A 16,067-nucleotide genomic window follows, 5' to 3' on the forward strand; every position below is an offset into this window, starting at 1 on the left:
AAGCTGATGGTGAAAGTAATGAGTGAGCAGCAATAGCAGGAACCTGGCACAGGGTGTTTAGGATGAATCTCCACACGATGTGCCGGGGTGGGACGAGGACAGTTTTTATAAGGTCGCGCTGTGTCAGCGTACTCTTCCATCTCCGAGGGCAATAACTAATCAGTCGGTGGACGACCCGGGCAAAGAGACGTTTGGCTCTTGCGCATATGCTCCATCTTGTTTAATTTGAAGCCAAAATCCACAGAACATTAAAAAAAAAAATTCAGAATAATATATGAATGTGTATTTTAATGTTTTGGTTTTTTTGTTATCTAAAAGGCTTTTTTGTAAAATGGCCCAATAATTTCAAACCGGAATGTCTGTTTATACTATATTTGTTTCACATGTTAATATAAAGTTTGACTGTTGGTTAGACAATCGCCATCATTAAAGAGACATGACCATTAATGAATCAATATTTCTAATCCAATAATCTAATGTATAAGATTTTGCATTAAACCTACATACATTTTGGGTACATGTAAAGTACATTTTGATCTTGACCTTCATGATATATATATATATATTTTTAAGTATTATGACTTTTAGTTAAGTAGAGGGTCTGAATACTTCTTTCACCACTTAAAAAAAATGATGATTCAGTACAAATAGACATTTCAGGCTCTTCTGTAGCGTCACTTTTCATGTAATGTGGCTAGACATTAATTTACAAATGTACTCACTATTTTGCATGCCACTTTTCTGCACTGCTTTTTTTTTTTAAATCAAATATTGTGATTACCTGTTGGACCCCCTTGCCTTGTTCTTGATGCCTCTTTGTGCCAAAACCAAAAAAAAGTCTTCAAAATCCCCCAACAGACTGACAGCACAAGGATGGCGTGTTTGATGTGAGAAAAATAACACGTCTGCAAAGTCAGATTTACTAGAGATGTTGTCACATAAATCATCAGGTTGTGTCAGTGAAACCTAAAACCTTCCAGGTGCTCTCAGTGACAGCAGCAAACATTTATGAGCAGACCTCTTAGAGGGGCGACCTCCCCTGCATTTTTGTGTTTCCACCGTGTGTAGTTACCAGTTTAATAACCTTTTCATTTGATAATAAACCTCTCTTGATTCTGGTTACAAATCAAAAACAAAACACTAATGTTAACCTTAAATCTTAAATGTGTGTACAGATAGATGAATAAAAATATGTCAGTACCTTTTACTCTGTTACTTTGTTTCACTCTGCTGCTATAAAAATGTCTTATTGCAGGACTGTATTAAGTCCTTAAAATAAAAACAAAATTGAAAAAATTGCCAAGTCATACCACAGACTGTAAACCCTGACTCGGGTGAAAGGTTCACAGAGGGTTATGAAAGAATCTGGAGAAAAGCACACAATATTATGAAGCTTCTCTCTCTACAGCAGCCACGGGTGACCAAGTATGGAAACTTGGACCAAGGGATCTGTCCACCGACTGTTTACATTTCTCCCATTGTTTCTGCGTCATTGAGTAGCCAAGCATTCATTACCTGAACAGCTCCTGCTCTCTTCCTTTCAGCTGATTCGAGAAGTGGATGAGTACCAAGAAAAAGACGGAAGCAGTTAGTAAAGATAAAGGCAGTAAAACAATCGCTGGCTGTGGACCCTGCCCTGGTGTGTGCCCCGGTCCGGGAGCTTGGCGTTCTTCTCAAAATCTATTCTGCTGTTTGTAGCCTGTTTGACACACAAACACAAACAATCTCCCTCTAGTTTTCCATGAGCTGTCAAGCCTTAAGGGGATGTCAAAAATCAAAGGCAAAGCTCTGCCTTTAAACAACAGCCCAAAAAAGATCATATATTTTTCTATTACTTTGGGGAAATCTTTGTCAGATGTATTGAATCTGATAGCTTCAGGGGGAACCCCGAGACAAGAATATTCCCCACAGAGGTTTGATGTGCAGTTCTTTGCTTTGTGGATTAATATTTTTGCATTACATACATTCCTCCAGTAGAGTTTGCTTATTAATAAAAAGTATTTCCATTAGTCTGCGGTGCTGAAAGTTAAAGGAGTGACAGTATAAAAATCTGATCTACAAAAACGACAACCTTACCAGGTATTTAATCCCTGATTTGATGTTTAATATAGTGGCCCTACATTCCTCATCAAATCTGACTACGTTAGGACTTCCGTGGTGTTTTAGTGCTGCCATCTCCTGGTGAGATTTCCACACAAAACTTAAGCCAGTAACAAATTACACTAGTAAAAACAGCATCAGTCATGTTATAGCTTTATTAGTTTCGTTTTGTCCTCTATATTGTTACTGTGACTAAAAAAAATCTGTACTGCAGTGACTTTTTAAAAACATGCTAAACAGACCATCAAAGACCTCCAGCATCGGTATAAGACGTCATCTCTTCAGTAGATCAGTCAAGGCCACCTTGATGGGTTCTGCCTTTCGTGTATTTGAAGAGGCAGCGTGTCTTTATTTTCTTAAACAAGCTGCCTGTCTCGCTCTAGCGTGGTCCGGTTCCTCTCCTGCATTCACACATTCTGTAGGCACATATGTAGAAAATACCTGCAACAGGCCGAGATGAGGCTTTGATCATCAAATATTCGAATGGTCGGATTTTAGGTATTTAATGGTAACTTAAGCAGTTATTGACTTTTGCAACTGGATGTCCTTTCTCACCTGCAAAGAAGGTCATGAGCATCGCCACCCAGCCGAGTATATATGACCAAGAGAAGCGCCAGTCACCGAATCGCTTTCCCAGGAAGTTGATTGTCACCCCAGTGTAGATGGCCATCGCCAGGAGAACAAAGAAAGCTGAGAGGGAGATTGGGATGCACATGTCAGTGATTCTAGTGCCATTATTACTGTTTCTGTTGGTGTGTTTTTGCCGACTCAAAAGAAAGACAACTCACTTGAGACAAAAAACATGATTCCTGCGGCAAAGGAGCGGTTGAACCTTTCAAAGGAGGAAAAGTGCGCAAAGGACATGATGCCAGCAATGATGCCTGCAAAGCACGACATCCCTGAAAGGATCATGAAGGCCCTGGTGGCATTCCAGTAAGCTGGGTGAAAACAGACAGAAATGAACAAGGCATGTATGACAGGATTGTTTTGATTGTTGAGCCAAAGAAATTCAATTGATTTTATTTCACAGCCATGTCAATATCCAAAAATGAAAAACAGACACATAAATGTACACACTCCTTTGATATGTTACAAATACTGTGGCGGTCCAATGGGCTGAAGACACCCTGGATCTCTTACCTATGCTGTCGGTCTGCATGTAGCACTTATTGGACATGCAGTACCTCCAGAGACCCTGGTGGGCATAATTTCCAGAGAGTCGATACTGCATCCAGTAGTCCGTGGCAGTGGAGACCACTAACAGGATATTACCCACTATGGCACAGAACAGGCCCCCTCCCATGAAGCTGTACATTTTGAGCAGAGATAATGGGGCCGCTGTAGAGCACCTGTAAAAACAGAAGACGATAGACATATTTCTTACACTGTAAAAGCTCGTTTGATCAAAACCTGCAAAGAAAAGGTTAAATATGTCACAGCTGAAACAAACACCTGCAGTGTGTTTCTGCCTTTGCTCTGTGCATATGTGATAGTAGAACATTACCCAACCTAAAATACGTTAAACAGAAAATTAAATGTTCACGATCATTCAAATTATCCCAAAACTACACAAAGGCGACAGGAAAAAAAGGGGAAAGGGAGCTAATTATGAATTTTTTTAAACCCTGTTTGAAAACAGCACATAAAGCCAACCAATCCACAACAAGTACACTGGAAGAACATGAAGCTGATTGAAAATATTACTCGATATACAATCTTAGAACAATCACATTTTTAGCTGTTTTTTTTACAGAAATCCAACATTTGATTAGCAGTTAACATTACCTGTTCTTTAGAGGAAACATTACTGTGACTTGAACAAGCAAAATATGTGTAACAGCTACTCTGTGTGATGCCGCAGTTTGTTTCTCATGTCACTCCGGTTCTTCTTGAGCAGTAAGTGACCATGAACGCAAACGTGACACTGGAGGATAAACACTCAAAAACAGCAGTGAAATCTGATCCCTTACCTCGTTTCTGGAAATGCACCTTTCTCTACTGCCCGCCTTCCAGAGGTAGATAGAGTAAATACGAACAGGCAGAGGGGGAGAAGAGAGAGCAGGCTGGAAAGAGAGCGAGAGAGTCAGAGACAATACTACAACTGTAAAGTTGTCCCCTCTGATATTTTGTTGAGGAAAGCAAAATCTTTTGCTGCCATGAGTCTCGCTCAGTGAGATACACTTGAATGAAACACCACAGGGGCCACGGTGCAAATGACACGCGTGTGCGTGTGTGTGTGTTTGTGCGTGTGTGCGCAGTCTCTGGCATTTGTGTGCCCTTAGAGAAGGGGTGTTCCTTTTGGGGGGTTTTGTTTGTTTGTAAATGGCTTGCTCTAGAACTGGGGATGTGCATAGGTATGCAGGACTGTCAGTGTCAATGCAACATGCTGAAGCAAACACTTTTCTTTCAGCTCTTACCCCCTGTGGCAGCATGTACAGACACATATAGAGGCAGCGCTCTATACAAGCCGTATCTCTGTCACAATTTAAACCTGATACAGTATATGTTAAAATCACGAGCTCTACCCTGCAGACTAGGTTATAAAGGAGATTTTTAACTAGTTTGAAACATTTTAAAAACAACTTATATGATTCACAAAGTGAAATAGGAAAAAACACACCACACACTTGGATGTTTGGTCACTGTGAAAATACTCACTGACGTGGGGAATTTCTGTACTCTCACTATAAACCTTATCACACCCACACACCCTTATCCTAAACCTACCTATGACGAACCTATGATGCTTTTTAGCATATCTGTCCACTTTTTCTAGATACAGTTACATGTATATTGGAAAAGGGGTACATACATGAAAATCATCTATGCTTAGTCGATTGAGATTCAGATCACTTTATTAATGCCAAAAAAGGACGATTTGTTTGCATCTTACGGACACAACCTACTCACACAACCTAGTCCTTAAACACAAACACTGTTGCATGTCAAGGCAGAGATCAACAAAGAATGAGGTCATGGGAAAAGAATTAAAATAAATACATTAAACATAAAATAAATAAACAGGACAAGTGTCTAAAAATGAACAATCATAGAAAAAAATCTAAATCTAATCTAAATGAACCCGGTCAGTGTTGAGTAATCTAATAGCCGAGGGAATGAAGGATTTAAAGTATATAAAGTATACATTTGATCCACTCTGGGGTACACAGAAATGGTGACCTAGGAGGAACTTCCTGAAATCAGATGAAAAATATGTTCAGGATGGTTAATAATGTTTATTGCCTGCTTCATTATCTGATTTTCCAAAGAGTGACCACAGATGTCTCTGCTTGGCCCCTGTGACTTTGAAGCAGGTGTTAACAATACTGCTGACAGAGTTCATATCCTTAATAGACAAAACACTAAACCAACAGATGAAAGGAAATGTTAAAAGACTTTACCTAAAATAAATGAATAAAAAACACTGCATAAAGGTTCATCACAAGGGTTAATTAATTAACAAAAACCTATAGTACTGTGCAAAAGTATTGATCACCCTATCGTGTCTTTATATTTTGCTTCCAGAGAGCCAGACTTTCCTGTAAATTTATAAGTGGTCTTGAGCAATAGTTCTACAGGCTTTCTGGAGGCCTTTCTAACTTATTCTTTGAACGTTGACGGTTTTTTCTCTCAATTTTCAGTCCAGTCATAGTGCCTGGCCATTTTTTAAGCCACCTAACACTGACCTATGAATCATTAAAGCTTAAAGAGGTACCTAAACTCACGAGAGTAATCGCTGTTTTGTCTACACTTAATAGATACCTTAGTAAAGAACCAATTTAAATGTTATTTTAGGCACAGACTATCACAAAAACACATGATTGTTTTACATTTCTATAGCTGAATCTGTGAAAAAGGCCAAAGATGACACAATTTGATTGGCATAAGACAGCAGTTTTGCAATAAAAAGTTGATTACCAAAGAGCTAACCTGCTGAAAACACAGCAGATGATGGATGAAAGTCACGTCCTTAAGGGACAGGAAAAAATCCAGTAAAGCCCTGATACAGAACCTGAGAGATGCATCTGGACCTTCACTTAATTTGTTTACTATTACATTTTCTATTTACAAAGTTTTAGGAAACTTTTAAAAACAGAACGTTTTGATTCTACATGCTTTAAGTTTAAATAAATTTTGTTTTGTTTTTGTAAAGTTTGAATAGAGAAAATCGATAAATGTATGAAAGCTTGGGTGGCTTATCTGTCACCTAATACCTAAATAAATAAATAAGAATACTCCGGTCTAAAATAAAGAATGTATGTAAGATACCCGATTTGCTGCCAAAAGCCTGATTATAGTGCAGACATGTTTTAGAAAGTCATTTCCGATTTTGTTTATTTGGGGGGTGGGGATGTTGATCACACGTGTGATGTTTTAGAACATCCGTTTCCTCTGGTGATACATGTGATGACCAATGATGACCAGGCAGAGACAGCATACATACGGGAGCTTGTGAAATTCGTTCTGGAAAGAGGTTTGACCTCTCATGATCCGGAAGCCGACGCCAAGACCCGAGCTGTTCCATCGGCGGAGTAAAGATGGCTGACCAAGGCGCCGCAGATCCTGGTAATAACAACAATAATAAACCTGAAGCCTCCGAGGGAACTATTATAAAGGTCACAGTGAAAACTCCTAAAGACAAAGAAGAAATCGCCATCGCAGAAGATGCCTCTGTTACTCAGGTTGGTTGGGTTTTGCTGGTGGGGAGCTAGCTGCTGCGCCTCTAACGTCATGCCTCTGCCCACAAGTTCAGCTAGGAAGCTAACGAGCTAGCCCTGTTAGCATTTGTCGTCACTCTAGCCGGCAACCAGGGGCTTTGTGAAATTAAAGGGGCTGTGTGTAGCGGAAGTGTTGCCGCTTAGGGTAACAAATGTTCGGTGATATTAACGTTGGTGACATCCAATCGAGGAATATGACCACACATCAATAGATGAAATTGCGAACCGGTTAGCCTGCTAACTGTTAGCACTTAGCAAGTTAGCCAGCCAACTTGCTAGCAGAGCCATTAGCTAACTATGTAGCCAAACAAGTGTCAGCTGACGCTTTAGTTATGCCACTACCACAAGTAGGAACCGATATAACCGATAGCCGATGTAACCACGACAGGGGTTTCGGATTTACAACATACTTTAATTTTCTGTTTCAGCCCGACGGCTTTAGCGAAAGCTAAACTTTGCTTTCCCTCTAGAACATTCTCAGTGCTGCCCCTGAGTCATTGGGCTTTCTTGGGAATATACAGTTTCTCAGTGTTACTGTTGGCTTGGCGACGTGGGGCAGTGAAAGCATAACGCAGTCTTTTTAATCACAATAAAAGGATAATCTTTTCAGCTGTGTTTGTTATGGCTGCGTTGCCACTGAATGGTTGTGGTTTCACTGTTCATACATGCTAGCCATGTTCTTTAATCTGTTCATGCACATGGGCCTGTGTTTGTTTGATGTACATAACATTTAGTGCAATGACCAGGTTGCATGTATAAGTATTAAATTGTTTAAGTTGCATTGTATAATCATGCATATTTACTTGTGTAGAATCTGTGCTGCTTTTACACAGAGGTTGCTAGGCCCCTGTGATACACACGAAACGATAGTACTCAACAATTCTGGGCCTTTATTAAACCATGATACTGATTCCTTTTTTAAATCCTTCTTTTACAGAAAGCAGTCTTAAAGCGTTTCATGTTTTATCAAACAGAGTAAAGTTGATGAAAAGTAACAGGTAGACATTGACCACTACCCATAGGTACTCTGATTTTCTGATGGGCTGATTGCAGTCAGGAAGGCCGATTATAGGGTGCTAGTGATTTCTTTTTCCTTTGTCCTTAAAATACTCATCAAAGCTGTACTTTATCAATGGGATACAAATGGTAGAACAAACCATATGCTAATGTTAGGAAATAGGGGCGAGAGGAGGAGTACACCCATTACAGGCCGCCAGTTTTTGCCAGAGGGAAAAACTATTTATTTATAAGTAATTTTCACAAAGTGTTGAAAGACTAGTGGTAATCTGATAGATTTAGAGTGCATGGTCCCAGATAATAGGATATTTAGAAATGGCATCTGTAATGCCAGAGGTTTGCATCAAAACAGAACCAGATAATAGCAGCATGTCACGTAAGTTTAATCATCTCTTCCTTTATATTGTAATTTTCATTTCCAGTTTCTGTCTCCATCTCTTCTCTTTTTGTAAGACATTTTCTGGTTCACTTCTTATGTTTGTTACTTTTTCCTTGTCTTTTAGTTTAAAGAAGAGATCTCGAGGCGGTTCAAAGCCAAACAGGACCAGCTGGTTCTGATTTTTGCAGGGAAAATCTTAAAAGATGGCGACAGCCTCAGCCAACATGGCATCAAAGATGGCCTGACAGTGCACTTGGTCATAAAAACAGCACACAAGTAAGTCAACAAACCATGCTGATTCAACCAAATGCTTCGTGTCTGTCTTCAAAAAGGATTCATTAGCTTTACAGTTCAGTCTTTTTTGTGCATTTGGATTCATGTTTCTCTTCAAAGCACAAGGCACTCACAGCATTACTAAGTTTGTCTTTTGCCCCCAAAAAAATCATCTTTGTAGGGCGGCAGATGGTGGTAGCACATCAGCCTCTAGCTCAACATCCACCCAAGCAGGCAGTACCTCCACTTCAAATCCAGGCACCAACCCCTCAACCACAACAGGCTCTACTGGCTCAGCCCCACCACCCACACAGACGCCCAACATACTGAGTAAGTGCAACTTTGTGTAATTTTATACAGGCAAACACCTTTCACTGTTTGAGCAATGCGGTGTGTTTAACCAGCACTCTCCAATCTCTCCTCCTTCAGCTGGCTTCGGTGACCTGGCTGGTCTAGCTGGACTGGGCATGGGCTCGGCTAACTTCATGGAGCTGCAGCAGCAGATGCAGAGGCAGCTTATGTCCAATCCAGAGATGCTTTCTCAAATTATGGAGAACCCGCTGGTGCAGAACATGATGTCAAACCCAGACTTGATGAGACAGATGATTATGGCTAATCCTCAGATGCAACAGTTGATGGAACGCAACCCTGAGATCTCCCACATGCTCAACAACCCTGAGCTTATGAGACAGGTAAACAGAACTAAGAAGGGCTGAATGTATCATTCACGTAGCACAATATTAAATTCCCACTATATATTCTGCCTTTTTTTTTTTTTTTAAGGATTTTACGAGCTCTGTTTAAAATTATACCTTGATTCAGTTGCTTCCTTTCCTGTTCTTATAACACCTCACAGACCATGGAGCTGGCCAGGAACCCAGCCATGATGCAAGAAATGATGCGCAACCAGGACCGGGCTTTGAGCAACTTGGAGAGCATCCCAGGAGGATACAATGCTTTGCGGAGGATGTACACAGACATCCAGGAGCCCATGTTTAGCGCTGCCAGAGAACAGGTATCTGTGAGGAATACTTGCTGACAAATGCTTTGTTTTTGTGCACTGTTGGTGCTTGTTGAACTTCTCACTCATTCTGTAGTATTTTTTGTCTCTTTTTTTGTCAGCATTGCATAGCTAGCAGTATTCTGACAGTTGTGTTTCCAAATGTGCCTCCTTGTAGTTTGGTAGCAACCCATTCTCAGCTCTGGGGGGGAGCTCCGAGTCTGGTGCCCAGCCATCACGGACAGAGAACCGAGAGCCCCTACCAAATCCATGGGGGCCACCAACTTCTTCTAATCCTTCTGAGAGTGGAGGGGGCAGCACGGGGAGCAGTAGTACCACTGCAGGCACCACCCCAAGTGTGTCGAACCCTCTGGGCATCAATCCTGGCAGTCTGGGAAATGGTAAGCTAGAGCGAGCCTGAATTCCTTAAATTTAATATTATCTAACTATCAAATTATTTATTTGTAAATAATACTTTGATGTAGTGAATTATGTATACATTACTTTTTTTTTTTTAATTTCTTGTGTATATTTTCTTTTGTTTTCTTTTTATTGTAGGCATGTTTAACAGCCCAGGCATGCAGAGTCTACTGCAGCAGATCTCTGAAAACCCTCAGCTGATGCAGAACATGCTGTCTGCTCCCTACATGCGCAGCATGATGCAGTCACTGGCTCAAAACCCAGAGTTGGCCTCCCAGGTAAGCTTAAAGATGGATACAAACACACATTTAAACATACATATAATGCACAGCCATGCAGAAAACAATTAAATCTTTTCCTGTTCAGAATGTGCATTAGACAGGTGCACATGTTTATACATAGACAAGTGGATCATAATGAACAACTCAGTTTAAATGTACTGTCAGTATCAGGTTAGCCACTGGCATTAAGACAATACAGAGATTGTCTTTAAAGCTCATATTTAGACCAGAGCAGCTTCATGATAAAGTGCTGCTGAGTGATACTAAAGACATATTGATTAGGGTACAGCATCAGTTTGAAAGCTGTGATGAGGTGCTAAAATGAATTTACTTAAATTTTTCTATTATTTTAGTGAGTAAGCAGCATAGCCTGATGTGGAATGATAATTTTGCTTGACTGTATTTCCCTTTTTCTCTACCAGGTTTTGATGAATAACCCCTTGTTTGCTGGAAACCAACAACTGCAGGAACAGTTCAGAGCTCAGCTGCCTATCTTTCTGCAGCAGGTACAGCATATTTGTTTAGTTTAGTACTGCAGTTCTAGATTTGCATGTTTTCTATAAAAGACTGTAACAAAGAATGGAGCTGATTAGATCTGCAGGGTGGCATAATGAGCCTCAGTCTATGTATCTGCCGAGGGTACATGATGAATTATATCATTAAATAATATGTATTTAATACCTGATTTAGAAGTTAAAATACATTAAACACATTGAAATATGAGGAAATTACGTGTTTCATTTTTAATTAGAAGTGAATTTGGCAGTAGCATATCAAATGATCACCCAGAAGGGTGGAAGTGACTGTCGGTTTCATAGTTAACAGACTCCATCTGGGCAACCAAACCACAAGGCGACAACACACAAACGGCTCCCTCACAGGTGCTGCTGCGCTCACTTAGAGCAGTGCTGGCAAATGTCCCAGGTTCTTTAAATAAAACTGAAATCGGAATAATAGAAGAATCTCCTGAATAGTTGTTATTTGTTAGTTGAGTCGCTTTCCCACTTGAGTCAGTTTGTGGATAATTGCATCAATACATTTTCTACTGTTCTTCTTTCTCACATGTACCACACAACATGTCACAAATTTACAGCAAAGTATCAGCTTTCAAACTATTGGCAGTACTTCACAGGGTTCACTTGAGGGAACTACTGGACCTAGCATGCAGGAAATATTTGCTAACAGTAAATGTAGCAGAATATTACCTGTGGTGCTGACACAGCAGCACCATTTGACATAACATGAACTCTGTACTAGGTAGCTGGAAAATGTTTGATGTAATTGCGTCTGACTTTTAGTCTGTGAAGGTTCTCAGTCATCCAGGTCATCGTAGTCAAAGGAGCTTGCAAAGAAAAGCGTCTGCACTTCTTTAAGTTGCTTGAAGACGTTTCACCTCTCATCCGAGAAGCTTCTTCAGTTCTAAGGTCAAATGGTGGGGAGTCCCAGATTTAAACCTAGTGGGAGAATATCCCCCCCACAGAGGGACAAAAGGACCCCCTGATGATCCTCTAATCGCCTGAGCTACATCTGTGTCCATCTATGTCCACTGTGAGCGACCATCTTTGAACAGAGGCGGTGGTTTACGACACCAACTGTCTGCCATCTATAATCCAGTTTTGAGTTCCCTCCCCAGACGCCTTAACGCCCACTCACATCCTGGGCCATCTGACCTCAGGAATTCGCATGATAAGGTGGGGCCAGGTTTCACAAAGAGCTCACCCGAAACCCTGGCTGATTGGGACCCACACCCATTTTCACACCTTGGCTCAGGCGATTAGAGGATCATCAGGGGGTCCTTTTGTCCCTCTGTGGGGGGATACTCCCACTAGGTTTAAATCTGGGACTCCCCACCATTTGACCTTAGAACTGAAGAAGCTTCTCGGATGAGAGGTGAAACGTCTTCAAGCAACTTAAAGATGTCCAGATGCTTTTCTTTGCAAGCTCCTTTGAGTCTGACTTTTAGGTTGTCCAATTCACCTCTGTCAGCTGAACAAACCTGCAGTGCATGTGTGAAAACAGCTGTAACGCTCACACAATGTAGACTGCTAATCCTTTGGCAATTTCATTGAACTGTTGGGTTGCAGATGCAGAACCCAGAAGCTCTGTCAGTGATGACCAATCCACGGGCCATGCAAGCTCTGATGCAGATCCAGCAGGGCCTACAGACACTGCAGACAGAAGCACCAGGCCTCATGCCCAGGTATGCTAACACACATATAAACATCGTTCATTTTTGAGGTGGATATACTCTCTGCTGTTAATTTTTCCTTCATCCTAGTTTGATGCCAGGTGGAATTCCTGGAATACCCACAGGAGGGGCCATGCCCACAGAGAACCCTGCATCCTCACCCAGCAGTGCTGGAACAAACACTGCCCAGCAGCAGCTGATGCAACAGATGCTCCAGATGTTTGCTGGAGGAGGAGGTGGAGGCGGAAGCGCAACGGTACACATGCATAGGAATTACAGTACTGTGTCTTGAGCCACATTTCTTTTTATATTTTGGTGGTAAAATAGGACATAGTTCCAGTGTTTTATTGAAACATGGAAAAATATAAAAACTGAGTTTTCTTTTTCTTTTTTTCAGTTTTAACAAGGTTTAAAGTCAACATTTGGTTTCACTATCTTTATTCTTCAACATAGTCTGAACTCTCTTAGGCAGCTGTTTTGTCATGTCTTTGGGAATAGATCTCTAGGCTTCTTGAAGGACATTTAAAGCTCTTCTATGGATGTTTGCTGCCTTTTGTTCCATCCTCTGTCAAGATCATCTCACACTGGATTTTGACATTCCTCAGCCTTTTCTCACTGTTTGTCCTCCTTATGAAATGGCTTCTTGACAGCCGCCTTCCGTTTAGACTATATATGATGAGACTTCAGTGAGCGATCCACTGAAGGACCAGATGTACCTCTGGTCCTGTGTCAGGTCTTTGCTGGAGTTTTTCCTTTGTCTTAAAGGTAAAGTCTGTAAAATCTCACTAGATGTCAGTAGATTGCAAATTGCAGTTAACTGAATTCAATTTTTCTTACCCCTCTTAATTCAAGTGTGTAATCATAGCTACAGTGAGCACTGGGGTACACACTACACTTTAAAATATTTGAATAATGTCAACACTTAGCAATGAATAAGGAATAAACTTTGTAAAAGGTGTCCACAACGAGGTGATGAGTCGCTGAAGCGTACTTCTGGCAAATGACAGCAATAGTGTGATGAGTTGTTGAGGATATCCTGAACTTTTCTGTCATCAAGTGCTGCTTTGTTTCACTGGTCTCTAGCTCTCTAGTCACATACATAAACTCAATTAGGTGGAACACTTAATTGAGTTAGGTTGTTATCTTTGGGTGGATGATTTATAGGCCTGTGTTAAGTGGTCAAATAACATTCCCGTGAAAATGGTCAGGTAAAAGAACTGGACTGAAATGTGTGGAAAATCAGCCAAAGAAAAACATTGAAAGGCCTTCAAAAAGCCTTCTTGAGGACGCTTTTTAAAAGGACAGAAAAGTCTGGCTAAGCAAAATATAAAGATATCAGGGGTGGCTCAAGACTTTTGCACAATACTGTATAATTTGTGAACATGTGTGCTCTCAGATGAAATGACTGCTTTACAGAAAGGGGGGGGGGGGGATGGACATGGTCACAGTATGGTACTAGTATAATTTGTCTCACATCTCATTTTGTCGTTGTAGACCCAGACCCCAGAGGTTCGGTTCCAGTCCCAGCTGGACCAGCTTAATGCTATGGGCTTCATCAACCGCGAGGCCAACCTGCAGGCGCTCATAGCTACTGGAGGAGACATCAATGCTGCAATCGAGAGACTTCTGGGCTCACAGCCCTCGTAAAGACATACAGTACCTAGTGATACACAGACATGCGCATACATACCTAACTCACAAAAACACCCAGCATCTACAGAGAACCAAAATAAATTTCAGTGTATTGTCCCCAACTTAACGGAACGAACGTGGGCAGGATCTATAAGACCTTCACTCTACATCTGTTCTCAGATCATGCCCCATTTCCCATACTTTCACTCTTTGCCACCATCCAACCAGATCTCTGTCAAGAGTGCTGCCGTAGAGTTGGACTGAACCACTCTTACCGTAAAGGGTATTCTGGTGCAGAGAATAAGAGTGAAAATCTCTCCTGGAAAGGGATTCCCTACCATTTTCACTATATATTGTTTTCTTCATGTAAAACTGGAGTAGAGTGCTACAGGTTAACATTTTCATGATACAAATTGAACCCACGTGATGTGATTGGCATCTGGCTCTTTTTCCTACATGGCTACTGTGAGGTTTGCTGGTTTTTAACTAGCAAATTGATAAATGAAGATTTTCTGATTACAGGTGGCAAACCTGAGTGTTAGCAGGAAAGTATCTTGTCCACGCAGATGATCCACCTTATTTCCTCCTTTCCTTGTTCTAAAGATTCTACTTAAATGGCTGTCGTTCCCCAACAGCTTTCACTATTTATTGCAAGCTCTTAATAACATGACATAATACGTCATTCAAGATAAAAGTGCCCACTCACAGGTGCAGTGGCTTTTTCCCTCTGAGGCACCATTGCCGTGCCTGCTGTCTTCCACTGCCCTATCATCAGTGAATTGCCTCACTCAGTGGGTTATTGAGGACCCTGCCCCAACTAAGCAAATTTCACGCACCATCCAGAACTTTAGCCATAATCAGATATCACATCGCAGCGTCTCTGAAGCAGAGGGCGCAGTTAGAATGAATAAGAATGAAACAAGTTTTCCTTTCGTTTTAATCTTATTCTTCATTTTAATTTCTCTTTTGAGGTGCAGTTAGTACCTAGAGGTGATTTGTCTCATCAAAATAAAATTGAAATCAAATGATTAACGAAAAATGAACGATGGAACGGCTTTACAAACAACTCTGGTACAGTGGCATCATAAATTTCTCAAATCAAGCCTAGGTTGTTTTATTTTTTTTATTTTTTCCTTTTGAAATTCTCAGCAATGTAGTTGTGGTAACCTTGGCAACTGCTGCTATAGCTTTGCTTTGTCTGTTGACCTCAGCTGGAAAAAAAAAATAATGAAAATCCATCTCCGAATTGAACATGTTGGAACTAACTTTTAACAGTACTGTACTAAAAAAAATAAAACATGATTTAAAAACAGCCCACACATGTGTCAGTTGATTATGAAAGTTGATTTGTATGAAGTCATTGAACTTTGTTTCTGTTTTTTGTTAAATGTGAAATGTTGAAATCTGTAAGATTAAATCTACTTTTGGAGGGTTTTTTTTTATTTTTTTGTTTTTAAGCACAGTTGGCCATCCTTTAAGGTTTGAGTTTTAGTTTGGTACCACTAACGGGATGATATTTTAAATATTTTAATTTTAAATGCCTTGGAAGCTTGCAGAAAAGTACACAGATTACTATTAATGATGCTTAAAAGTTCCAGGAAGTGTTTTCATCTCTGATATTAATTTAGTCAGTTAAAATCAATATTTTCACTATTTGTAAGGAAATGTCTTGTCAAAAATGAACTTACTGTATATTATTTTTATCTTTTCTATTGATTCAAATATTGTATTTCTTACAAAAATAACGTGGTAATTCCGATTTTATATAGTCACAAATAGTCTGTAAGACAAACATGTCACTATAACAATAACACGCTATCTTCTTAGAGTGCTGAGTTATGAATTACTGTGTGAGCCTGAACTGTGTTTGCTGGTTTGTATTCATATAGGATCGATTGTAGCTGTGTTCTGCTAATCACGATAATTAAAATACACTTTAAAAAAACATAAAGGAACATTTTGAACACATCAGATCTACAACAAAAAAAATAAAAGAAATCATGCTTGATATCTACATTGATATAGACTGGGTAATTGGTTAGGAATGAAAGGATGCCAG

At 40.3% G+C, this 16,067-nt stretch overlaps 2 protein-coding genes across 2 annotated transcripts; one reads left to right on the forward strand and one right to left on the reverse strand.

The window, feature by feature from the left end:
• Positions 1–2,278: 2,278 nt before the first annotated feature.
• On the reverse strand, positions 2,279–3,449 carry LOC146362835 (lens fiber membrane intrinsic protein-like). Its single transcript, XM_084919529.1, has 4 exons — positions 3,241–3,449; positions 2,889–3,038; positions 2,656–2,790; positions 2,279–2,541 (listed from the first exon to the last, which is right to left on the reverse strand). Exons 1-4 carry the CDS (start codon positions 3,413–3,415, stop codon positions 2,480–2,482), a joined length of 522 nt encoding a protein of 173 aa, XP_084775655.1. The 5' UTR covers positions 3,416–3,449; the 3' UTR covers positions 2,279–2,479.
• Positions 3,450–6,556: 3,107 nt separating this feature from the next.
• ubqln4 (ubiquilin 4) lies at positions 6,557–15,320 on the forward strand. Its single transcript, XM_084919698.1, has 11 exons — positions 6,557–6,782; positions 8,339–8,490; positions 8,669–8,817; positions 8,917–9,179; positions 9,344–9,502; positions 9,666–9,888; positions 10,046–10,185; positions 10,611–10,694; positions 12,273–12,388; positions 12,467–12,632; positions 13,871–15,320. Exons 1-11 carry the CDS (start codon positions 6,639–6,641, stop codon positions 14,021–14,023), a joined length of 1,749 nt encoding a protein of 582 aa, XP_084775824.1. The 5' UTR covers positions 6,557–6,638; the 3' UTR covers positions 14,024–15,320.
• The last annotated feature ends 747 nt before the right edge of the window (positions 15,321–16,067 follow it).

The sequence above is a fragment of the Perissodus microlepis genome, chromosome 22 (genome assembly GCF_051167445.1).
Source record: "Perissodus microlepis isolate ML-2025 ecotype Zambia chromosome 22, ASM5116744v1, whole genome shotgun sequence".
Taxonomy (NCBI): domain Eukaryota; kingdom Metazoa; phylum Chordata; class Actinopteri; order Cichliformes; family Cichlidae; genus Perissodus; species Perissodus microlepis.